Raw genomic sequence first — 27,132 nt, 5'->3', positions numbered from 1 at the left:
CCACGCAAATAAATATCACAAATTCTCCCATGCAAACCTCAGAAAATTGCTTTACTTGTGACATCGTGAGAATCCCACTCCCACAAGCAACAGGCGAGGAAACAGAGAGCTCCCCACCGATAACAATACAAGGGAGTGCTACATAATCTTTAAAAAGACTTCTGAGGAATAAAGCAAGTAACAATGGCTGTGTTTATATCTGTGTCTATAGATTTTCTAATCATATACATCAATAAAAACTCTTTTTTTAATATTTAGAATAAGGTCTACAAAGATCCATACCAGAAAGTTAAGCTTACTTGACTCTGGGTACAGTGTAGTTTGTGAAAATAGTTGATTGATTTATTAATAGAAAATAAAGACCTGGAGAGGCAAGGATGTCAGCTATTATCTTCAGTACTAAATACTAAATATGGAGATCTCATTAATGCAATTACAAACAAAAGGAAGTTTAAGATATTAAACAGTAGAAAAGTAGAGGTGAAATGATCCTTATTTACAGATTATGTGATTGTATATTGGAAATGCACAGAGCATCACCCGAAAACTACCACAGACAGTAAGTAAATGAGCAATGGTTGGATGCACACACACGTGGATGCAGAGGTATTTACCAAGATTAATCCTCTCTACACAGAGAAACAAAAACCAGTCCATAAGAATCAGGCAAGATCTCTATAAAGAAAACTTGTTATCAGACTTGGAGGGTTGTAAAAAAGACATGAGCAAATGAAAAGGTATACAATTTTCTCAGATAGAAAGAATAGGCATCATAAAAGTTCACCTATAAATTTATCTACTTATTTAATTGATTTTTTAGAGAAAGGGAGAGAGAGAGAGAAACAATGATGTGAGAGTGAAACATTGATCAGTTGCCTCCTGCTCGTACCACCACTTGGTATTGAACCCACACCTGGGTATATGCCCTGATCAGGAATCAAACCCGCCATCTTCTGGCATACGGTATGACACTCCAATCAACTGAGATACACTGGCTAGAGCTCATCTGTAAATTTAATGGGATCTGAATTAAAATATCATCTGGTTACTTAGTGAATTTAGAAAGCTAATTCAAAAGATTTAATGGAAAAGTAAAGTAAAAATAGAAAATAAGGGAAACGAGGGTGACATAACTCTATCATATATTAAATTTGCCAAAATAAGGAGAACCAAGATGGCGGCGATATAGGCAGACGTGTCCCAGGTCGTGTCCCGGAGCAAATGGAAGCTGAAGCTAGTAACACTCACACCGAATTGGCGAAATTGCTCAGCTGGTGAGAGGGTTTGCAGCCGGGAAGAGCAGAACTCCCCTGGAAAGGTAAAAAAAAAACCAGGGATTTGGGCAAGAAAGTTTGCCTGACCTCTGAGCCCAGAGAGTCGGAGGGAGACCGCGTGGCAGACAGCCGCGTCCCTTGGGACAGGCACAGCCCCTGACGGGGGAAAGGAGAACCGCGGGATTCCTGGCGCCGCCAGGGAAATTGAGAGCTGGGTTCTGTGATCACGGAGGACTGAGCCTAAAGGGGGCAGCCTGAAGAGCTGACCTGACCATGCAGTCCCGGTAAGAGAAGAAGCTTACAGAAACCAAGCCTTCCCCGTTTCCGCGGCCGGCATTTGTTTGTTTGTTTACACTGAATCCTGTTCATAGGACATTTCGGATACAGACACTCACCTGTGCTGAAGAGAGGGAGAGTGTGCTGAGGAGTGGAATCTGGGGAGAGACTGGGGAAAGAGGGGGAGCTGGGAGAGGTGGTAGTGAATTGAGTGCTGAGACACCCCTGAGGCCAGGACTGGGGCAGCCACCCGCTCCTGAGAGTGAGTCTCCTCCCCCCAGCCCCCAGGCAAGGAGCACAGCCACACCCAGATTCCACCCTGAACGAGATCAAGGATTAAGATAACCTGATCTGTCCCTGGGAGTTAACAGGGTCTGGCCTATAGGGGGATTTTCAATCCCAGCAACAACATAGCGCTGGTAACTAACTATTACGCAGTCAGCTCTGGGCAGTGAACTTCCACTGGACAGAGAGGCCCTATAGCCTCAGAGGCCAACCCCAGAACACTGCCACCCAGAGGCTGACCCACAAACTGACTCTTTGCTAAACACAAAATAAGGCAGTCTGGGAAATAAATGCGGCATGCTTTAAAATAAGGACTGTGGTTTACAACACAGAGGAACAGTATATCGCAGGGAATCTCAACACTCTCCTGAATACCTGGAAGGTCTAAGACGAGCCACACTGAAGAATAGAAGAAACGAAGGACATTCACTACTGCAATTTTTTTTTCTTTTTTCACTTTTTAACTAAGAAACCAATTTTTTTTTTTAATTTTTTTTTCTGTTCTTTTTTTTTTTTTCTTCTTTTTCCATCACCTGATTTTACCCTTTTAATTACTACCTTCCTATTTTTAACCAGTATTATTACTGCTACCATTTTACCATTTTTTAAAGTGCCATTTTATTTTTTCTTTATTTTATTTTGGGATTAGTGTTCACCATTCTATTTTCATCGTTATATTATTGGTTGTTTCTAGTTTGCATTCATATCCAGGGAGCTGTTGCTGGAATTTGTTGGGATTAATGGCTGTTCTATAGGAGTATTCTCCTCATATAAAAAGTCTCTTCCCCTCTTCCACTTCATTCTCTCTTTTCGCTCTTTTTTTTTTTTCTTTTCTTTTCTCGCTTTTATTTTCCCCCTTCCTTTTTCCCAATTTCATTTTTGCACTCCCTTTTTTTGGTCCCTACTTTTCTTTTCCTTTCTCTCTTTTATCTTTTTCTCTTCCTTCTTCCTTATCCCCTAATTCTCTTAATTCAGGTGGTCACCTTTAATTGGGGTTATTAATATCGTAAATATATTTGTGTATAGTGCCTGGTACGTGGTGCCTTGTTGTGTTGTATTTTGTGCCTTTAAATCAACGCAGCAGATCCAAGCAACAGCAACCTCCTGAGCACCACATCCTCTACTGAGGAACAGCAGCTGTACGTGAAACCTCGCGCCACAAGCCAGAAGAGCCACCACAGCTGTGAACAGCACCCACCAGAGGAGCTGCTGACAACTGAAGAGCAGCTGCTACCGCAACCGCCCGAAGAGCAACCACAGACCAAGGAGTCACTGTCACCAAGGGAGCAACCACTGAACAACTCAACGTCTAGATATGTCAGTGAGATCAAACATGGGTAGACAAAGAAACCCCCAAAGGAAAGAGAAGGAGGACTCTCCAGAAAAGCAGCTAAGTAATACAGAGGCATGCAACATGACAGATAAAGAATTCAGAATAAGGATCCTAGAGTGCATAAACCGGATGGAGGAAAAAATCGACAACCTCTTCAAGAAGCAAGAAGAAACAGATGAAAAAATCGATAACATATGGAAGAAGCTAGAAGAAACAGATGAAAAAATCGATAACATATGGAAGAAGCTAGAAGAAACAGATGAAAAAATCAACAACCTAAGTAAGACCCAAGAGGAAATGAAGAGTGATATAGCTGCAATGAAAAACTCCATTGAAAGTATCAACAGTAGACTAGGAGAAGCGGAGGACCGAATAAGTGAATTAGAAGACAAGGAAGCAAAACACACCCAAAATGTACTGCAATTGGAGAAAAAAATTAAAAGACAGGAGGAGAGCCTAAGGGAGCTTTGGGACAACATGAAACGAAACAACATACGAATAATAGGAGTACCAGAACAACAGAAGGATGAACAAGGATTAGAAAACCTACTCGAAGAAATAATATCAGAAAACTTTCCTGAGGTGGGGAAGAAAAAAGTCACACAAGCCCAGAGAGTCCCAAACAAGGTGAACCCGAAAAGACCCACACCAAGACACATCATAATCACCATGGCAAATGTTCAGGACAAAGAGAGAATCTTACAGGCTGCAAGAGAGAGACGGAAAGTTACATACAAGGGATCTCCCATTAGATTGTCAAATGACTTCTCAACAGAAACACATCAGGCAAGAAAAGAATGGACTGAAATTTACAAAGTGATGCAAAGCAAAGGACTGAATCCAAGAATACTCTATCCAGCAAGGCTATCATTCAAACTTGAAGGGGAAATAAGAAGCTTCACAGACAAAAAAAGGCTAAGGGAGTTTGTCACCACCAAGCCAGCATTGCAAGGAATGCTAAAGGGACTGATATAAAAATAAGAAATAAAAAGCTCAGAAAGAAAACAGCCACACAAAAAAAGAAATGGCTACAAACAAGTACCTTTCAATAATAACTTTAAACGTAAACGGACTAAATGCTCCAAACAAAAGACATCGAGTGGCTGAATGGATAAAAAAACATGACCCATACATCTGCTGTCTACAAGAAACCCACCTCATTAGAAGGGACTCACACAGACTGAAAGTGAAAGGATGGAAAAATATCTTTCAGGCAAATGGAAAGGAAAAGAAAGCTGGGGTAGCAATACTTATATCGGACAAAATAGACCTCAAAGTGAAGGCCTTAACAAGAGATAAGGAAGGCCACTTCATAATACTAAAGGGATCAATACAACAAGAAGATATAACCCTGGTAAACATATATGCACCCAATGTAGGAGCACCCAAATTCATAAAAAAACTCCTGGAAAATATCAAAGGAGAGATCGACAACAATACAATCATAGTAGGGGACTTTAATACACCATTGACAGCACTGGATAAGTCCTATAGACAAACAACCAGCAAAGATATAGCAATCCTAAATGACTCACTAGATCAGATGGACTTAATAGACATCTTCAGAACACTTCACCCCAAAGCCAGAGAATATACGTTCTTCTCAGGTGCTCATGGGACATATTCAAAAATAGACCACATACTGGGTCACAAGCAAAGTATCCCCAAATTCAAGAATATTGAAATCATAAAAAGCGTCTTCGCAGACCACGATGGCATAATATTAGAAATAAACTACAATAAAAACAACCCAAAATACTCAAACACCTGGAAGCTGAATAGCATGCTATTAAATATTGATTGGGTTACCAATGAGATCAAAGAAGAAATTAAAAACATCCTGGAAACTAATGACAATGAAAACACAACAATCCAAAACCTATGGGACACATTGAAAGCAGTCCTGAGAGGGAAGTTTATAGCTCTACAGGCCTATCTCAAAAAACAAGAAAAAATGGTAGTAAATCATCTAACTCTACAACTCAAAGAATTAGAAAGAGAGCAACAAGAAAAGCCCAGAGTGAGCAGAAGGAAGGAGATAATAAAGATTAGAGCAGAAATAAATGACATAGAGACCAAAAAAACAATACAGAAAATCAATGAAACCAAGAGCTGGTTCTTTGAAAGGATAAACAAGATTGATAAACCTCTAGCCAGACTCACCAAGAAGCAGAGAGAGAGGACCCAAATAAATAAAATCAGAAACGATAGAGGCGAAATAACAACAGACCCCACAGAAATACAAATGATTGTTAAAAAATACTATGGGCAGCTCTACTCCAACAAACTAGACAACCTGGAGCAAATGGACAAATTCCTAGAAAAATACAGCATTCCAAAACTCAATCAGGAAGAATCTAAAAACCTCAACAGGCCAATAACTATGGAAGAAATTGAAGCAGTCATCAAAAAGCTTCCATCAAACAAAAGCCCAGGACCAGACGGCTTCACAGGGGAGTTTTACCAAACATTCAAGGAAGAACTAAAACCTATCCTCCTCAGACTACTACAAAAAATTCAAGAGGAAGGAACACTTCCAAGCTCATTCTATGAAGCCAGCATCACCCTAATACCAAAACCAGGTAAAGACAACACAATGAAAGAGAATTATAGGCCAATATCCCTCATGAACATAGATGCCAAAATCCTCAACAAAATCTTAGCAAATCGGATCCAGCAGTACATCAGAAAGATCATACACCATGACCAAGTAGGATTTATCCCAGGGATGCAAGGATGGTACAATATCCGCAAATCAATAAACGTGATACATCACATAAACAAATTGAAAGAAAAAAACCACATGGTCATATCAATTGATGCAGAAAAAGCATTTGACAAAATTCAACACCCATTTTTGATAAAAACTCTCAGCAAGGTGGGAGTAGAAGGATCATACCTCAACATAATAAAAGCCATATATGACAGGCCCACAGCCAACATCATACTCAACGGACAAAAACTAACACCATTTCCCCTAAGAACAGGAACAAGACAGGGATGCCCCCTCTCACCACTCCTGTTCAACATAGTTCTGGAAGTGTTAGCCATTGCAATTCGGCAAGAAGAAGAAATAAAAGGCATCCAAATTGGAAAAGAGGAAGTAAAACTGTCCTTATTTGCAGATGACATGATATTATACATACAAAACCCTAGAGATTCCATCAAAAAGCTACTAGACTTAATACATGAATTTGGCAATGTAGCAGGATACAAAATTAACCCCAAGAAATCTGAGGCATTTCTATACACCAATAGTGAACTTTCAGAAAGAGAGATTATAAAAACAATCCCGTTTACCATTGCACCAAAAAAATTAAGCTACCTAGGAATAAACTTAACTAAAGAGGTAAAAGACCTCTACTCAGAAAACTACAGGACATTGAAAAAAGACATAGAGGAAGACATAAACAGATGGAAGAACATACCGTGTTCATGGATTGGTAGAATCAACATCATTAAAATGTCCATACTACCCAAAGCAATCTATAAATTCAACGCACTTCCCATTAAAATACCAACAGCATACTTCAGAGATCTAGAACGAACTTTCCAAAAATTCATCTGGAATAAAAGAAGACCCCGAATAGCTGCAGCAATCCTGAAAAAGAACAAAGTAGGTGGGATCTCAATACCAGATATCAAGTTGTATTACAAAGCCACTGTTCTCAAAACTGCCTGGTACTGGCACAAGAATAGGCATATAGATCAATGGAATAGAATAGAGAGCCCAGAAATCGGCCCGAACCAATATGCTCAATTAATATTTGACAAAGGAGGCAAGAACATACAATGGAGCCAAGATAGTCTCTTCAATAAATGGTGTTGGGAAAACTGGACAGATATATGCAAGAAAATGAAACTAGACCACCAACTTACACCATATACAAAAATAAACTCAAAATGGATAAAGGACTTAAATGTACGACAGGATACCATAAAAATTCTAGAAGAATCCAAAGGCAAGAAAATTTCAGACATATGCCGAAGCAATTTCTTCACTGATACAGCTCCTAGGGCACTTGAAACTAAAGAAAAAATGAACAAATGGGACTACATCAAAATAAAAAGCTTCTGCACAGCAAAAGAAACCATCAACAAAACAACGAGAAAACCCACTGTGTGGGAAAACATATTTGCCAATGACATATCTGATAAGGGCCTAATCTCCAAAATTTATAGGGAACTCATACAACTTAACAAAAGGAAGATAAACAATCCAATCAAAAAATGGGCAAAGGACCTAAATAGACACCTTTCAAAAGAGGACATTCAGAAAGCCAAGAGACATATGAAAACATGCTCAAAGTCACTAATCATCCGAGAGATGCAAATCAAAACAGCAATGAGGTACCATCTCACACCTGTCAGACTGGCTATCATCAACAAATCAACAAACGACAAGTGCTGGAGAGGTTGTGGAGAAAAAGGAACACTTGTGCACTGCTGGTGGGAATGCAGACTGGTGCAGCCACTATGGAAGACAGTATGGAGTTTCCTTAAAAAACTGAAAATGGAACTCCCATTTGACCCTGTGATCCCACTTCTAGGAATATATCCCAAGAAACCAGAAACACCAATCAGAAAGGATATATGCACCCCTATGTTCATAGCAGCACAATTCACCATAGCTAAGATCTGGAAACAGCCTAAGTGCCCATCAGTAGATGAATGGATTAGAAAACTGTGGTACATCTACACGATGGAATACTATGCTGCTGTAAAAAGGAAGGAACTCTTACCATTTGCAACGTCATGGATGGAACTGGAGAGCATTATGCTAAGTGAAATAAGCCAGTCAATAAAGGAAAAATACCACATGATCTCACTCATTCATGGACAATAGAGACCATTATAAACTTTTGAACAATAATAGATACAGAGGCAGAGCTGCCTCAAACAGATTGTCAAACTGCAGCGGAAAGGCCGGGGCGGGGGGGTTGGGGGGCAGGAGGTAGGGGGGTAAGAGATCAACTAAAGGAGTTGTATGCATGCATATAAGCATAACCAATGGACATAAGACACTGGGTGATAGGGGAGGCTAGGGGACTGTCTAGGGCGGGGGGATAAAATGGATACATATGTAATACCCTTTGTAATACTTTAAGCAATAAAAATAAATAAATAAATAAATTTGCCAAAATAAATAAAGTCGTGTGGTAGAAAACAAACTAAGTCATGGACAGAAAAGAAAGAGAAACTATAAAGTAGTGTGGATGAAAAGGGGCCACATACTTAACCAGATAAGCTAAGCGAAGGCCTGCAGAGCAGGCCTTATAAACTCAGACACCAAAAATAACCACATAGCATGGTCTGAAATGAAAACATTCTAACTAACAGCAGGTCATGTCCTAGGCTAGAATCTTCTGTGACAAAGGTCAGTTTTGACCTTGATTGAGCCCGTCTAGTGTCTTTTTGCATCTACCATGACATGCCTTTGGAATGTCAAGGTTAATTCCCTTTTTCCTGACCCCTCCTGGCACAAACACAGCACTAGGGCAGAGACCACAAATTCTCTCATTGTTCTTGCTATGTTTATTATTGACTGTTAACTATCCCATACCCAAATAAAATAAGTATTTGTCTATCCATTTTACTTTTTACCCACTCCTAGAGATTTCTCTGCATTGTTTTCTCCTGCTTCCCTAATCCATCACCAATGAATTTCATGTTACCCCCTTACATCTTGCCCTTTGATTCTAATGCATAAAATAAGTGGTAAAACTGCCATTTTCCTAATCCGTTGAGATTTTGCTTCCCAGCAATTATTGTCAGTTTGGCTCAAATAAACTCATAAAAGTTCTCTAAAGGTTTGAATGTTTGTTATGTTGAAAACAGAGTAAAATGTAAGTGGAAATTTAGATTACAATGAAGGTGGCATTTTAAATCAGGGCAAATAGCTGGATCATGCAATAAATGGTGGGAGAAAACTGAGTAGATAGTTGGGAAATACTTGGACTCATGCCTCACATTAGACACTGAAATAAATTTTGAATGGATAAAGTTTGTAATTTTAAAAAGTAGAATCTGTAAAATACTACAAGAAACTATAAAATGTTTAAAAAATAAACTTAGAGTTTATATATATATATATATATATATATATATATATATATATATATATATGGCAAAATCTGGATCTTAGAAAGTTTGACCTTTGATCAAAAGCCAACTAATTAAAAGTAAATAAAATCCTGCATGGAAAAAAAAGATTATACCATAAGCACAGTAAAAAAAACAAAAAATTTGGTGGAAATGTATTTACAATTCAAATCCCACACTAAATGCTAATTTTATAATATATAAAGAGCTATTTAAAATCAATAAGAAAAGGGAGGATTCTAAAATGGTGGCAGAATAAATGGAAGCTACACTGACAGTCTCCCAGGACCAAAGTAGAAATACAACTAAAATACAGAAAAAACGACCCAGAAAAATTAACTGAGGACTCTGAGCTCCAACCCCAGAGTCCCCAAGGACAGAAAGAACCCTAATAATCAAGGACAGAAAGTGGAGACTGCATAGAGACTGGTAGGAAGTATGGAGGGGCTGAGCCCTCACAGACAGCAGCTGAAGGTATGGAGGGATATCTCAGCTTTAGGAAGTTCCAAATGAGAACCCTGAGTCTAAATGCCAAGCTGGGCTCCACAGAACAGAGAACCAGAATTGAGAAAGGTGCCCACAGAACACCTGGTTGTTAACAGCAGTAGGATTGCTGTCGGCCAGGGAGAGGCAGCTAGAAATGCAGACACCCTCTTAAAAGGCAAATACAAAAAATTCTGTGTGCAGCCACTCACTTTGGGCTTTGGCATAGGGAGGGCAGAGTGGACTGGAGCTGTGTGAGGAGAGTCCAGAGTTGGGGGCTTTGGGGTTGGAGCTCAGAGTGTGGGCACCCTGATTTCATGCACTGAATCATTACCTCATGCTGTAGAGGACACCTTTGTCTGGCAGATCTTTGCTTTCCAGGCAGTTTTTGCCTGGAGGAAGGCAGTTGCCCCACCTTGTTGGAAGACTTCTATCACCACTCTGATGTTGATAGCCTGAGGCTAACAAAGCTTGAGTGTCAATTGAACTGAAGGCAGAGGAAGATCTCTGTGGGCTCTGTCTCTGCCTGATCTTCTTTTGGGCCTGAGGCTAGGAAAAGCAGACCCTGGTGCACATCTTGGTCCTTTCCAAAGGCACAAAGCCCCAGCAGAGGGAGCCACAACATGTGGATTGCGGATAGTTCCAGGAGGATACTCAGAGAAAGGCTCAGTGTCTGACATTGTCCTGTACTAGAAACTGGGAGTCATAGTGGATCTACCTAATACATAGACACAAACCCAAACAGGCAGTCAAATGGGGAGACAAAAAAACAAGCCTCAAATGAAAGAACAAGAGAATTCTCAAAAAGAGCTAAACAAAATGGACATAAGAAATTTATCAGATATAGAGTTCAGAATAATGATGGCAAAGATGATCAACAACATGAGTAAAGATGAAAAAAGATGACTGGGTTACCATGAGATCAAGAAAGAAATAAAAAACTTCCTGGAAACCAATGAAAATGAACACACAATAACCCAAAAATCTCTGGGTCACAGCAAAGGAAGTTTTGAGAGGGAAGTTCATAGCACTATAGGCCTACCTCAAAAAACAAGAAAAATTAAAAAAAAACAAAACAAAACCATTTAACCCTACAACTTAAAGAATTAGAAAGAGAACAAGAGAAGTCCAGAGTATGTAGATACTTCAAGTGAGACATCTAGAAATCTTCTTGATGCCTGTCTTCTCAACTCAGAACCTGGGATTATAATCTGCTCCAATCACTCACCAAAACTTCTGTTCTTATAGAGATGACTCTCCTAAATACCTGATCACGTAGACTAAAGGCCGAACTTTGGGAATCCATAGGCATCACCGACTCCTGAAATGAGACACAGCTGTTTAAATAAACTAAACTTTTCTCAAGACTGAGTCTGGTTTAACGAGAACTAAAACAACCTACCAACCCACCTTCTGAAACGTGAACTTCTCAGGAAATTTTAATGGCAAGACTGAAGGAGTTCAGGACAGGCCACTTGACATGTAAATTATTTTGAGCTGAAGGTGACTGAGAACCTGCTGGCCCACAAACAACTTTTTCCTCTCCCTGAGGGAATTTAAATTAGGACCTTGCCTATAATAAGTGTTATTAGCAGAAATAACTTTTTATAGGGCAGGGCAGACTTCTAATTACTGAACACCTGCTCTTATCGTCCTGCAATGACCTTCATCCCCTCTGAAGCCCCAAGGTGCCTTGCCTCTCCGTAGCTCAGAATGCCATGTGTACCGCATTTTCCCTTTCTGTCTCTGAACCTCTCATGTATGTTGGGTTCCCATATGTATGCATGTACATAATTAAATTTTGTTATTTTTTCTTGTTGATCCGTCTAATATTTATTGGACCAGAGGACAAAGGGAAATTTCTTCCTCCCCACAATAGTAAAACTCACTTATTTGAATGAGAAAAATGCAAATTAGAACTATACCAGGAACCAATTTTTTCACGTGTCACATTACCAATTTTCAAAAATTGATAACACTTTTGGAGACAGTGAGGAAATGAGCACTTGCAAGCATCGCTGGTAGGAGTGTAAACTGGTTCAACATTTATGGGAAGCAATTTGATATTACCTATAAAAATTAAAAGTGCACATTCCCCACACCAGCCATTCCACTACTAGATCTACTAGCATATGTAGGACAACACATGTGGTGATGATTATTCACTACAGCACTGTTTATAACAGCAAAAGGTGGACAACAACCTAAAGTGCCCTTGAGGCCCTAACCAGTTTGGCTCAGTGGATAGAGCGTCGGCCTGCGGACTGAAGGGTCCCAGGTTCGATTCCGGTTAAGGGCATGTACCTTGGTTGGGGGCCCATCCCCAGTCGGGGGTGTGCAGGAGGCAGCTGATCGATGTTTCTCTCTTATCGATGTTTCTGACTCTCTATCCCTCTCCCTTCCTCTCTGTAAAAAATCAATAAAATATATTTTTTTAAAGTGCCCTTGAGTAGAGGCTACTTAAACTATGACATCCAAATAAAAGAATAGTTTGTAGTAGTAAAAAAGGAAAGCAATGTGCAAATCAATGGATATAATATACTACCATTTTTAAAAAAATATATTTTATTGATTTTTTTACAGAGAGGAAGGGAGAGGGATAGAGAGTCAGAAACATCGATGAGAGACAAACATCGATCAGCTGCCTCCTGCATACTCCCCACTGGGGACGTACCCGCAACCAAGGTACATGCCCTTGACTGGAATCGAACCTAGGACCCTTGAGTCCGCAGGCCGACGCTCTATCCACTGAGCCAAACCAGTCAGGGCTATACTACCATTTTTTAAAAATAGTGGAAAATATACCTGTAAGTGCTTTATACAGCACAGAATGTCCTTGGAAGGACAGTGGGAAAATGGGTAACACTTATTACCTCAGGGCCAGAGAAACTGGTGTCCACGGGATGGTAAACAAACTTGCACTATGGAATTCTCCACTTGAGAATTGTATATTATGTGTGCTGGTTATTTTTTTCTCTAAAATTTTTTAAATTACAAAAATAAAAAGAAAACAAATAATCTGACTTAAAAATGGCCAGAGGACTTTAATAAATATTTTTCCAAGGAAGACATATAAATGACCAACAAGCACATGAAAAGATGTTAAATTTCACTAGCTATTGGAGAAAAGCAAATCAAAACCACAATGAGATACCACCTAACACCTGTTAGAATGGCTATTATAAAAAAAAAAAAAAAAAACAAGAAATAACCAGTGTTGGCAAGGACGTGGAGAAAAGGGAACCCCTGTGCTTTATTGGTGGGAATATAATTTGGTGAATCCACTAAGGAAAATAGCATGGAGGGTCCTCAAAAAATTAAAACTAGAACTACCTTATGACTCAGAAATTTCACTTCTGGGTATTTATCCAAAGAAAACAAAAAACACTAATTTGAAAAAATATAGGGTCCTCGTGTTCATTATAGCATTATTTACAATAGCTAAGGCATGGAAACAACCTAATGCCCATCAGTGAATACATAGATAAAGAAAATGTGGTATATATACAATGGAATGCTATTACTCCGCCACAAAGAAAGAATGAAACCTTACCATTTGCAATAATATGGGTGGACCTACAGGGTATTACTCTAAGTGAAATAAGTCAGACAGAAAAAGATGCATACTGTATGATCTCACTCACACATGGAATGTATATTTTAAAAAAAGAACAAACAAACAAAACACCAAAAACCAAACAAAAATAACTGAGTTCATGGATATAGAGAACAGATTGGTGGGTTTCTGAGGCAGAGATTGGGGAGTGGGCCATACAGATGAAGGGAGTCAAAGGTACAATTTTTAGTTATAAAATGAGTAAGTCATGGAGATGTTATGTACAGCATGGTGACTATAGTAAATAAGCCTATATTGCTCATTGGAAAGTAGCTGGGTGGTGAATCTTCACAAGAAAGAGGAATATGTAATTATGTGAGGTGATGAGTGTTAACTGGACTTATTGTGGTCATCATTTTGCAATGCATACAAATATTGAATCGTTACATTGTAAAGCTGAAACTAATGTTCTATCAGTTGTGCCTCAATAAAAAAATGCACACACCCAAAGAAAGAAGTTTTAAGAGACACAGCTTGTGTCCCGTGACTTACCAGTGATATCATTCCTTGTGGCTCTCGGCTCAAAGTCCATGGCATAGAGGTCAGACACGGTGACGGTACAGCCCTGCTTGCTCAAGGTCTCCACAGCCACTTTCTTCAGACAGCCATTGAAAGACCGGGGCTCCTGGTGCGCATAGACGATGAGCACTTTCTTACCTAAGTCCAGAGAAGAAATGATTTCTCCTAAAGACCAATTCTTCTTTGTCAAAATTCAAAAAGACTAAAACGGAAATGACATGTGTAGGAGCATTACAACATTTAAAGCTAAGAAATACCAACCTTTTCAGTGAGTGAGGTTTTAATCCAGTTATAGCATAGCTCATGGGTACTTGAGTTTACTAATATGCAAATATACAATGGGTCCAATTATGATTGGTCAAAACTCACACAACCACGTTCTTTCAAAGCCCAATCTAGCTTGGTTATCCTCTGAGAAGTTGGAGCCCTGTTCCCAAACTTAATGAAATGAAAAGCTCCCTGACTCATGTTTTGTGCTAACCCTTTGTGGGCAGGTATCAGCTATTGACACACAGTCTTGCTTTTTTTCCTCCAGCCCCATTGAAATGTCACACTTAAACAAGATATGAAAAACTGGACTCCTAGTACTACTCCAGGGAAGACAGGGCCGTAAGGAGTCAGGCTTTTGGATGTGAGATGACAAGAAGTGTAAGAGTCAGGTCTTATGGGTCCTGGCTGTGTCACTATTACCAATAGCTCCTGAAGCAGTATTGTCCTTGTTAGAAGATAACTTGAAATTATGCTCTGATTTTTTGTAAGAGGCAGCTCTGGTGATTTGCTTAAATTTTCCCAGGTAAAGTCTAAGGCCAAGTATTTAAACTGTTGATTTAAAATGATCAGTTTAGGTCCTTAAGGAGAAAATACAAAGGTTAGTTTGAAGCAAACAATTTTTGGGCATTCCACTGAGTATAAAGGTTAAATTCCATGAGTTAATGATATACTTTTTTTTTTTTAATTTTGACTTCTCAGACTCATTAGCCATGAATGGAGTCTACTTGGGAAAATTGATACAAATAAAATATTTATACCAATGGTTCTCAACTAGGGTAGTGCTGCCTCCCAGGAGATATTTCACAATAACTGGAGACATTTTCAGTTTTCATGGCTGGGAGGGTTCAGGGGATGCAGGGTGGGGGGCCGTGCAGGGGAACTTCTGGCACCTGATAGACAGAGCCCCAAGGATGCTGCACAAAACAAAGGGTTTTCTGGCCCAAAATGTCAGTAGTGCTGAGGTGGAAAACCCCAATGTATAGTATCATATGTAAGGTGTACCATTATGTTCTGAAATTAAAAGATTTTTACGTTATACTAGTGTCCTAGTGCACAGATTCATGCACATTGAAAGGAAATTAATTAGAAGAAATATTTTAATATTGCTATTCACCCTTTCTCTATAAGAGAAGTGTCAACCAAATTTATGATCGACAATTATAGATCAAAACATACGCATGCGATTGGCGCCAGTGAGAGCTTTATATATATCACGCATGCGCCAGTCAACTTAGCCTTTTATATGGAATAAACTTGCTTAATTAGACTTGCTTTCTGAACTTTTTCCAGCCCAGTGAAGCACCCCAACTTCTCTTTCAGGTAATTGTCAGCAACACAGCAGTAAATATCAACACGAAGCAGATTATTATTGTAGATCATGCAGAGAGAACAAAGGGCAAAATATTTAACTGCAGCAGTGTTTGACTATATTCTGCACAGTGAGAAAACCTGAAGTCATTTTCAAGTTCCACCATTTCTTACTTCTTTTCAGTTGGGTCAAGTTTCTAAACTTTTTAAATTTCCATTTTCATTTTTCTGGCTAATGAAAAGAAAATAGGATTCTACCAAGTCTCCTATCTACCTACTCCAGGACTTCTGTGAGGCTCAAATGAGATGAGGCACATGAAAACGCTTCACAGACATTTGGTTAAAGTATAAAAAGTTTCCACCTGGCTATAAAGCAAGTCATGTTCCTGGGCTGAAGAAACTCCAAGTAGACTAGTTGCTAGGGAAAGGAAGCTGGGTTTTGCTATGTGACATCATTACCCGGCACCTACAGTGACTGTTTCCAGGCTGGGCTGGGCTGGGCTGGGCTATGGGCCACATTTTGCACCATGGGGTCTTGGCAGTGTTGACTGTGATTTGGTGGGCTGTCACTCCAGGATGGTGGTGGGGCCTGTGTCCCACTTGGGGGAAGCCGAGCGTTGCTTTGTGGTGCCAGGTCCATGGTGCCATTTATTTTTAAATGGCCAGTGTGCATCTTGGCAGCTCCTGCATTGAGCATCTGCCCCCTGGTGATCAGTGCATGTCATAGCTACTGGTTGGATGGACACTTAGCCTTTTATATATATAGATTGTTGAGAGAAAAGAAGATGTAGCAGAATGGGGCCATGAGCAGGGAGACAAGTAAAGATGGGGAGTTATACTGAATTTTTAACCATGGTTACCCAGGGGGCCCATTCACGCAACTATATATTGAGCATCTACTATTCCCTGGGGTCATTCCAGAGATTGGATAAGCATGGCCCTTACTTTGGAGGAACCTATATTTTGGTAGGATTTTTTTTTATTGTTTTATTGCTTAAAGTATTACAAAGGGTATTACATATGTGTCCTTTTTGGTAGGATTTAAATAAATAATAAAATAAGTAAGAAAATAAAAAAATAAAGTAATTCCAGGTAGTGATCCACATAGACAAAACAAGTTTTATACACTTCAGTGTTATTTAGATTTTTTCTAACAACATATTCAACTTTTACTTAAAATTTTAATGTAGAAAAGTTAATAGCTAATAGTCACCTGCCATGTTCTAGGCAGATGGATTTCTCTCTGACAGGTCACAGAGGAGGTTTGCTTTAATCCTAGTCACAGAAGGATTCTGAGTGGTGAGCCCCAGGCTTTCAGATGTAGTCAGTCTCCTCGGGCCTCAACAACCTAGAAGAGAAAAAACAAACACTTGAGGGAGGTGGGGAGACAAGGAGGTGGGGTTGAAGTACTGGCTCCAGGCCTCACCACCACTTTCTGAAGGACATGCAAATGGATCAGCAAAAGGCTTTTTAGGAGAGGCCAGGCGCCAGTGAAGAAGCTGGTGGTGAATGGGCAGAAAAAGAAGTGGATTCTGAAGTTCACCAGTGACTGCCCTGCTCTGTAGCAAACAGAACCACAGCTGGGAAATTCGGTGGCGGCACTGTAACCAGTGAAAGAAGCAAGAGCGAGATCCCTGTAACCTCTGAGGGGCCTTCTTCCAAAAGGTATTTGAAATATGTCATCTAACTCCAAAGCCAGATAAAGACACTACAAAGAAAGAGAATTACAGGCCAATATCCCTGATGACCACAGATGCTAAAATCCTCAACAAAATATTAGCAAATCAAACACAGCAATATATGAAAAAGCTCATACACCATGATCAAGTGGGATTTATTCCAGGGATGCAAGGCCGGTACAATATTCACAAATCAGTAATGTGATACGTTACATAAAAAATTGAAAGACAACCCTGGCCGGTTTGGCTCAGTGGATAGAGCGTCGGCCTGCAGAATGAAAGGTCCCAGGTTCGATTCCGGTCAAGGGCATGTGCCTTGGTTGTGGGCGCAACCCCAGTGGGAGGTGTGCAGGAGGCAGCTCATCGATGTTTCTAACTCTCTATCCCTCTCCCTTCCTCTCTGTAAAAAATCAATAAAATATATTTAAAAAAACCACAACAAACTTAAAAAAAAATTGAAAGACAAAAACCACATGATCATATCAATAGATGTAGCAAAAGCATCTGACAAAATCCATCATCCTTTTTTTGATAACAACTCTCAGTAAAGGGAATAGAGAGATCTGACTTCAACATAATAAAGGCCATATATGACAAACCTACAGCCAACATAATACTCAATAGGGAAAAACTAAAAGCACTTCCCCTTAGAACAGAAACAAGACAAGGATGTCTGCTCTCACCGCTCTTATTCAACATAGTTCTGGAAGTCCTGGCCACCGCAATCAGACAAGAAGAAGGGACAAAAGACATCCAAATTGGAAAGAAGGAAGTAAAACTGTCATTATTCACAGATGACATGATATTGTACATAGAAAATCCTAAAGACTCCACCAGGAAACTACTAGATTTAATAAATGAATTCAGTAAGGTAGCAGGATACAAAATCAACCTCCAGAAATCGATGGCATTTTTATATACCAATAATGAACTTTCAGAAAGAGAAACTAAAAAAGCAATCCCATTTACCATTGTAACAACAACAAAATAATATACCTAGGAATAAATTTAAACAAGGAAGTAAAAGACCTGTACTTGGAAAATGATAGGACATTGAAAAAAGAAATAGAGGGAGATACAAATAAATGGAAGAATATACTGTGTTCATGGATTGGAAGAATTAACATCATTAAAATGTCTATACTGCCCTAACTGGCTTGGCTTACTGATAGAGCATCAGCCTGCGTACTCAAGGGTCCCAGGTTCAATTCCGGTCAAGGGCATGTACCTTGGTTGCAGGCACATCCCCAGTAGGGGGTGTGCAGGAGGCAGCTGATTGATGTTTCTCTCTCATCGATGTTTCTAACTCTCTATCCCTCTCCATTCCTCTCTGTAAAAAATCAATAAAATGTATTTAAATAAAATATATATATATATATACATATATATATATATATATATTATTAAAAAAATGTCTATACTACCCAAAGCAATATATAAATTCAATGCAATCCCTATTAAAATACCAATGGTGTACTTCATAGAGCTAGAACACATACTCCAAAAATTTATATGGAACCATAAAAGACCCTGAATAGCTGTAGCAATCTTGAGAAAGAAGAATGATATAGATGGGATCACGATACCAGATATTAAACTATACTACAAAGCCATTATAACCAAAACAGCCTGGCACTGGCACAAGAACAGGCATATAGACCAATGGATCAGAACTGAGACCCCAGAAATTGATCCACTACATTACAGTCAATGAATATTTGACAAAAGAAGCAAGAATATACAATGGAGTAGACAGTCTCTTCAACAAATGGTGCTGGGAAAACTTGACAAACCATGCAAAAAGATGAAACTAGAACACCAACTTACACCATACATAAGAATAAACTCAAGATGGGTAAAAGACTTAAATGTAAGGTATGAAACCATAAAAATCTTACAGGAGAACATAGGCAGTAAAATCTCAGATATCTCATGTAACAATATGTTTATGGATACATCTCATAGGGCAAATGAAACTAAAGAGAAAATAAACAAATGGGACTACATCAAAATAGAAAGCTTCTGCACAGCAAAAGAAACCACCATTAAAATAAAAAGGGAACCCACTGTATGCAAGAACATATTTGCCAATGATACTTCTGATAAGGGGTTAATATAAAAAATATATAAAGTACTCATACAACTCAACAAAAGGGAGAAATATAATCCAATTTAAAAATGGGCAGAAGACCTGAATAGACATTTCTCCAAAGAGGACATACAAATAAATGGCCAAGAGATATATGAAAAAATGCTCAAAGTCACTAATCATTAGAGAGATGCAAATTAAAACCACAATGAGATATCACCTCATACCTGTCAGAATGGCTATCATCAAAAAATCAACAAACAACAAGTGCTGGTGAGAATGTGGACAAAAGGGAACCCTAGTTCACTGCCGGTGGGAATGCAGATTGGTTCAGAGACTATGGAAAACAGTATGGAGTTTACTCAAAAAATTAAAAATGGAACTGCTGTTGACCCGGCAATCCCACTCTGGGAATATGTCCTAAAAACCTAAAACACCAATCAGAAAGAATATATTCACCCCTATGTTCATAGCAGCATAATTTACAATAGCTAAGATTTGGAAACAGACCAAGTGCCCATCAGTAGATGAATGGATAAAAAAGCTGTGGGACATTTATACTATGAAATACTATGCAGCTGTAAAAAAGAGAGGAATTACTTACTCTTTGGGACAACATAGATGGACCTGGAAAATATTAAGTTAAGTGAAATAAGCCAATCTGAAAAAGACACATATCACATGATCTCTCATATTTGTGGAATCTAATGAAAAAAATGAATTGACCAACAAAATAAGACCCAAAGCATTGAGGCATGGGACAGACTGACATACCTCAATGTGGGATTGGGGGAATGAGAAGAGATAAACCAAAGAACTTATATATGATCTGAGGGGGTGGGTAGGGGTTGGGAGGAGGGGACAAAGGGGGGGGGGGTGGAAGATATCTGTAACACTATAAAATACATTAAATAAATGGTGATCCCCCCCCCCCCAAAAAAAAAGAAAAAAAGAAAGAAAAGAAAGTAGTTTAGCAGATAAAATGGCTGGACTGTGTTTGATATTTTAGGATAGAAAGGTCCAAGAAGGTATCTCTAAGCACAGATGAATGATGATAGGACCAAGCCATGTAAAACCTTGGGAGAGTAGCAAGTACTAACTAGTAAGAGGCCTGACCTAGAGTATTCAATAAACCCTGTTTGACTAGCCTGTGGTTAAACACAGAATTTTGGTGGGCAATGCAATCAGAGGTGGGTGGGATCAGCGGGACTGGGGTGAGGACATTATTCTAAGCATAACAAGACAGCCACTGGAGTGCCTTAAGCAGGAATGATATGTCCTGATTACTTTTTAGAAAGTTATCATTATCACTTCAGACTCATATAATAACTTATCCTGAGCTTCCTAAGATGAAGGCCCAAAACAATTTTGGTTGGGGGGAAATTATTTAATTTTAATGCCTCTAGCGGGACATGTATTCTGTAAACCCAGGCCCCGCCATTCCCTATTGCTTGCTTGGCCCAGTTACATATTCACATCACATGCCTGGACACTTGAGGCATTTGCGTTTGTGACTCCCGCTCTCCTACAATTCTCTAAGTTGTACAGAATAAGAAACAGGCTCAGGAAGTTACTTGTTCCAAATAAAACATACGAGCCAGGCTTTGGACTTGCTGTCCAGTGCTCTTCAATTCCCACTCATTCCCCTTCTTTACACCCCACTCCACAGCAGTAATCCTTCCCCTTTGATAAGAATTATGCACTCAGCCAGGTCGACAGAAAAGAACCACGCGGTTATGAAACTACATAGAGACTGCATCAAATAGGCTGATATTGTTGATGTGCATTACTTCTTAATCAGTACCCAGAAGCTGTTGTGTTTTCACTTTGCCTCTTTACACACTGGCAGGCTCTGTGCCTGTCACTCCAGGTAGATAGCATTTCACTAGGTAACTAGACCACTGTCTGCATGCCCATTTGTGACCGTTTCTCCATTTCTGGGCACTTGGGTTATGTCCAGAACTATACACAGCACTGCTAGAAGCATATAATATTTAATACATGCCCCTTTCCATGTATTTTTTGGCTGATATTTTAAGGGAAATTAAAGGTTAAAGAAGCTGTTTAAAATGTTTAAAGGTTCCGTCACAGGCTGCCACAATGTACTGGACAAAGGGCGAACTGTGGGGCGCTGGCCTTATTTGGCACCCCTTTCACGAACTGATCTGAGCCTGTTTCGATTGTAAATTTCCTCACTTGTAATAGGGCTGAGAGCAGATCAGAGGAGCCTGTTATAACCAGGCCTGGCATGCGGTAGGATTTCGGAAGAGGTCCGTAAAATCCTGACTTTGAAAAGGTCAGTGGGCCACGGTAGGAGGAAGCATGGGGACCAGTAAGTCCACTCTGGCCGGAACGTGAAAATCCGCAGAGACCTCTCCAGCCTGCAGTCCCCGCCAAGAGCGCGCGCTGAGCTCCGGGAGCTGCGCCGGCCAAGCCCCCGGGCCCATGGCAAGAGGAGGCACTCACCCTCCCGAAGCGGACGCCCCGGGAAAGAAGCGTCAGGGCCGAACCCGCGTGGGCCGGAGGGAAGCTCCGGGCGTCCACGCCAGGTTCCGGCCGCTGGGGCCGCGCACTCGCAGCTGCCAGGCCGAGGACAGACTGCCCTGCTCGGCACAGACCCAGCGGCCAGGGGAACTTGGGTTGCACAAGGCCTGGTCCCGGGCGCCCTGCCTCCGGCTCCTCCCAGGGCTCCTCTCCCGCGCTCCGCCCCTGCCAGCTCCAGGGCCGTTCTTTGCCCCTTCACCCTTCCCCCTCCGCCATGCTGGGGCGCGCCCCACCCACTACCCTGCTCCGCTTCCTCAGACAATGCCCGCTGGCCACGCCCCTGGCCCCGCCCTGTGCCCACTCCCTGCTCCCCTCGGATTGAAGCCGCACCTGTGTTGGCTGAGTTCTGTGGGGGACTGTGGGCCCACCGTGCTTGGAAGAGGGCTGCCCAGGTAGGGATCTAGGTGAAGGTACATATCTTAGCTATTGTAAGTAATGCTACATTGAACACAGGGGTGCGTTGATCTTTTTGAAATAGTGTTTTCGGATAAATTCCCCAAAGTGGAATTGCTGGGTTGTATGGTAATTCTAGTTTTAATTTTTCGAGGAAAATCCTTACTATTTCCCATTGTGATTCCACCAATTTACAGTCCCACCAACAGTGCAGGAGGGTTCCTTTTCCCCACATTCTGGCCAACATAGTAGTCCTTCTAACTGGTGTGAAGTGATAGCTCCCTGTGTTTTTGATTTGCATTTCCCGGATGATTAGTGATGTTGACCATTTTTTCATGCCTGTTGGCCATCTGTATGTCTTTGGAGTAATGTCTGTTCAGGTCCTCCACCCATGTCTAAATGAGATTGTTTTTTCTTTTTTTTTTTTTTTATGTTGAACTGTATTCAGAAGTACAAGCTGCTAGTTATAAAAACATCACAGTGATGTAAAGTACAGCATTGGGAATTTAGTCCATGACAGTAATAATGATGTGTGGTGCCAGGTAGGTACTTACTGTGGTCGTCGCTTTGTAAGGTATGTAAATGTCTAAGCACTGTGTTGACCACCAAAAAGTAATATATTATTATATGATAACTATAATTTTGAAGTAAATTTTAAGGATGATGGGCCATGGCACAACACTTAGCAATAAAAAGGAATGAACTAATGATACAGCCAATGTACTGTGTGAATCTCCAGAGAATTATAAAGGGAAAAAATCCAATCCCAAAAGGTTCCATACACTGTGTAACTGTACAATAACATGTACATGGTCCCACAAATTGTGTAATATTCTTGAAATGACAGCTTATACAAATGGAGAAGAGATTAGTGGTTGCCAGAGGTGAGGGAAGGGGTGGATGTGGCTATAAGAGGGCAACAGTAGGAACCCCTGTGGTGATGGAAATGGTCTGTATCAGATATCAATATGAATATCCTCATTGTAATATTATGCTGTAGTTTGGCCAGATGTTTTCTTTGGGAGAAACTGGATAAAGTGCACATGTGATATCTATGTGTTACTTCCTACAGCTGCATATCAATTTAATTTTCTGAAAAGAAAAATTTAATTAAAAAAACACACAGATGTTTCAAAGCCCAGGACATCCCCTAGAACAGTGGTTGGCAAACTGCGGATCGAGAGCCACATGCGGCTCTTTGGCCCCTTGAGTGTGGCTCTTCCGCAAAATACCGACTTCTGCGCATGGGCCACGAAGTTTCAATTGCACTGTATGTGCGCGCCTGCACGTGGTATTTTGTGGAAGAGCCACACTCAAGGGGCCAAAGAGCCGCATGTGGCTCGCGAGCCGCAGTTTGCCAACCACTGCCCTAGAAGGTGGAAAGTTATGGAACCAGTGCCTGTGGATGTGTTTGTGTGTGTGTTTGTGGGGTGAGGGGAGGGGGTTGCTGATGAGCAGTTTGAGCTCATTGTCTCTTTTTTGCTTTTTCCACCTCTTGCTGGTTTGTGCCATCTCATTTGGCAGTCCATCTACCATGATGACATCCCAAGGGTTGTCCTCCAACTCTGCGCCTTGATTTCTGGTGTCCTTGGATGGTTCTGTTCAAACAATAGGGCATAAGTAAGGAATCCCCTGTGTTCTTAATATTCCTCATGAGCACAAGTGCTGCTGTTTGTAGACGGTGTTGGGGTTGGTTTGTCTGCTGCTGCTGCTTTCCTTGTATTCAGGGAGGAGAATATGGTCTCTCTGAGATGCCCTCCTGCCACCTTGCATTGTGAGCCGAGGAAGTCCTGGAAGCAGACTTTATTTTAGAATTACCTTTATCAGAGGAAAAGTACTCAAGGTATTTCCAAATATACTAGAATGTCCACAAAGATAACATTTGTTTTTGTTTCCCCTCTTTCTGGTTAAATTGGCTTAGGGGTCTTCAAATAATAGTTGTGTGGTAGAAAGTAAATTAGTCGCCCCTAAGAAAGGTAGGTGCAGGTCAGGTTCTCTGGAGTAACTGAAGGTAGATTTTCCTACAATGAGGGAAAGTAACCCTGGTGTCCAGTGGGAGGGGTGTATTTTGTCTTTTGTGCTGTGAGATCTTCTAAGAAAACAACAGCCAGACCTCTGGGTGGTATGGATCCCACGAAAGGACCAGGGAGCTGTGGAATAGCAAGTGTTAGAAAATGCCTTGGAGACAAGTAAGTCTTTTTCAAGGAAATCACTTTTTTGAACCAAATCTTGGTCCTGTATTATATATGATTAAAAAGTGGTTACATGCTTTAACACCAAAGATAGAAAATTATAGTAATTATGACATTTTATCATATTTTTATGAAACACGTCACCTCTATTATATCTCACATCAAATATCAATGGAAGAAATCCCTTGTGTTTGTGTTCTAGCAAATTAAAAGTTTTTAAATGTTTTGTGTCAACACAAGATCAAAAGAGAAGTAGGTAAGAAGTGAATTGAGATCATGGAAACCAAACCAGAATTAAGGAAGACCAATGCAACACTATCTTGATGGCTGACAATTAGAAAATCTTAAATATATATATTTTTAAAAAGTAATAAAAGAATGACAAAGCTTGAGAACAGGAGGATTTATTCATTCATTCACTTTTTCATTCTTCATTCATTCAGAAAGTGTTTACACCTACTCTGTGTCAGTCACTATTTGGGGTCTGGAGGACTCAAATCTGAGCAAAAACAGACTCTGGTTCCTTGGTCCCCTGGAGTCATCGAGCATACAAACTACTGGGGGAAATGGGAGCTAGTGCAAAGAATAATTGCAATCATCTTGAAGGCAAGGGGGGTGGGGGAGGAGGGAGAGGAGAGAGAGAGAGAGAGAGAGAGAGAGAGAGAGAGAGGGAGAGTTAGGTTTGAAATAAAGAGACTTGATGTGGAGAAAGTTTTGCTGATGTTACATGCTGGAAGCCAATTCTAGCATGTCATAATTGCAAGAGTTTCATCAAAAGGTTGATGGAACTTGGGGACTCAACAAGGGTTGAGTCACATATGTTGTCACCTGTTGGGAATGGCTGATGGCATTTCCCCAAACCTGAATAGGATACATTAAATTGATTGTGTGCTGCCAGACAGCTCAGGGCATCTTAATCTACATGTTATTGCCTCCTACTCGCCAAACACCTGAACAGCCGTAGGCTAATTCTTCCATTCTGACAATGCCTCTGTATATGAAACCCTGACCCTTTGAAGTGTATATCTTTGCCTCACCTCAGGACAATTTGTGTTAATAATAAGCATGGGGTCCTGAGAATAAGAGATCTTAGTTTCCTTTAAACTACGCACCTCTGACCCCCAAATGCCTTACAAAATTATATTTCGTCTCTGGACTCCTATTTAATCTACGCACAGCCTTCTCCAGATTTCCTGAACCCTTCTTAATGCTGGAACAAGAACCCCGGCAGTTATGTGTTCTCCCTCAGTGCCAAAGTATACAGCCTGTCTTTTTCACAGACCTTAGGAATAGTAGATAATCATGCTATTAATCTCATTTGCTCCTAGGGAAAAATTAAATAATATAAGAGTAGAAGGGGGTCTCAGTTCCTGTTGGGGATTATTTATTTGCAGGCCTTTCTTTATAGATATTATGGCTCCGTTTTATAAAAAGTATTAATATAAATATAGATGTTATATAAAATCCTAATATATAAAAGCCCAGGGTCAAAACGACCAATCACAACTGAAGGCTGACCAACCCGGAAGTCCTTCAGTCAGCACTGGGTTGCCTTGGTGACCCAGCACTGACTGCCCTGCTGCAGCCTGGCGACCCAGTGCTGACTGCCCAGGGGCTGAGACCCAGAGAGAGAGGCAGGGTCTGATCCACAGCCTCAGTGGCAGCTGTTGATCAGTATTTGCCTCTCTCTTTCTCTCCCTTTTTCTTTCCGGGCTTTGCCAGCAGCCAGGCCTTTCTTTCTCTCCTGGCCTCTGTGGGAGCTGCTGTTCTGCCCTGCTTCTCTGATCAGGCCCGGAGATAGGCCCAGAGATGCTGACTGAACCAATCAGAGCCAAATGTGGCTTCCTAGGAGGCGGAGCTTCTGACGCTGACTGGCATATACACTGACCAATCAGAACTGAATATGGGTGCTATGGGGAGCCAATGGGTGCCTAGGAGGCAGAGCTTTTGATGCTGACTGGCATAGAAACCAACCAATGAGAACAAAATTGGCCATCAGAGGAGGGTAGTTGGGGGCAAGATCAGGCCAGCAGGGTAGGGCCATTGGGGGCAACATTAAGCCAGCACAGGAGGGCAGTTGGGGGCAACCAGGTCGGCAAAGGAAGGTAGTTAGGGGCGATCACGCTGTCAGGCAGAGGCAGTTAGGGGAGATCAGGCAGGCAGGCAGGTGAGCAGTTAGGAGCCAGTGGTCCCAGATTGTGAGGGATCAGGCCTAAACCAGCAGTTGGACATCCCCCAAGGGGTCTCCAATTGGAGAGGGTGCAGGCTGGGTTGAAGGAACCCCCCTCTCTGTGCACAAATTTCATGCACCAGGCCTATACTGTTTATATAAATGCAGATGCTGTAAATATATCTTATAGATGCAGATGTTTCTATATATACATATTTTAATATACCAAAGCTATTTGGGGAAGAAAGGAGAGAAAGATTTCATTCTTCCCTTTTCATTTTTCTGGAATGCTTGATTTCGTTACAGGGACACATTGTATTTGCAATATTATTATTTTTTTAAAAAAAATCTTTATTGTTGAGAGTATTACAGATGCCCCCACCCCACTTTCTCGCAATTGCCTCCCTCCACCCAGTTCCTGCCCCATCCTAGGCCTTCACCACCCTAATGTCTGTGTCCATAGGAAATGCATATCCTATGTAATAAAGAGGGAATATACAAATTGACCATTACACCATCACAAGGATGGTGGCGCCCCCAGCAGAGATGGGGTTTCTGTAACACAAGATGGCTGTGCCCACAGTGGAGGCAGAGTTCCC

General features: G+C 40.8%; 1 protein-coding gene across 5 annotated transcripts in view; it reads right to left on the bottom strand.

The window, feature by feature from the left end:
* The window catches only part of NQO2 (N-ribosyldihydronicotinamide:quinone dehydrogenase 2), a 41,938-nt gene that overhangs the window by 8,588 nt on the left and 6,218 nt on the right, over positions 1-27,132 (bottom strand). For 2 of the 5 annotated variants that reach the window (XM_059688447.1, XM_059688445.1), the window contains exons 2-3: positions 16,680-16,814; positions 13,862-14,026 (exon numbers count right to left, since the gene is read on the bottom strand). In XM_059688447.1, the coding sequence (XP_059544430.1) occupies positions 13,862-14,026; positions 16,680-16,686 (172 nt within the window). In that variant the 5' untranslated portion in view covers positions 16,687-16,814. Of the gene's footprint in view, positions 1-13,861; positions 14,027-16,679; positions 16,815-21,700; positions 21,946-27,132 lie in introns of those variants that run through there. The other 3 variants (XM_059688449.1, XM_059688448.1, XM_059688444.1) reach the window with 3 other exon arrangements.

Source organism: Myotis daubentonii, chromosome 3, assembly GCF_963259705.1.
Source record: "Myotis daubentonii chromosome 3, mMyoDau2.1, whole genome shotgun sequence".
NCBI classification, from domain to species: domain Eukaryota; kingdom Metazoa; phylum Chordata; class Mammalia; order Chiroptera; family Vespertilionidae; genus Myotis; species Myotis daubentonii.
This window is presented reverse-complemented; position numbering and strand designations above follow the sequence as displayed.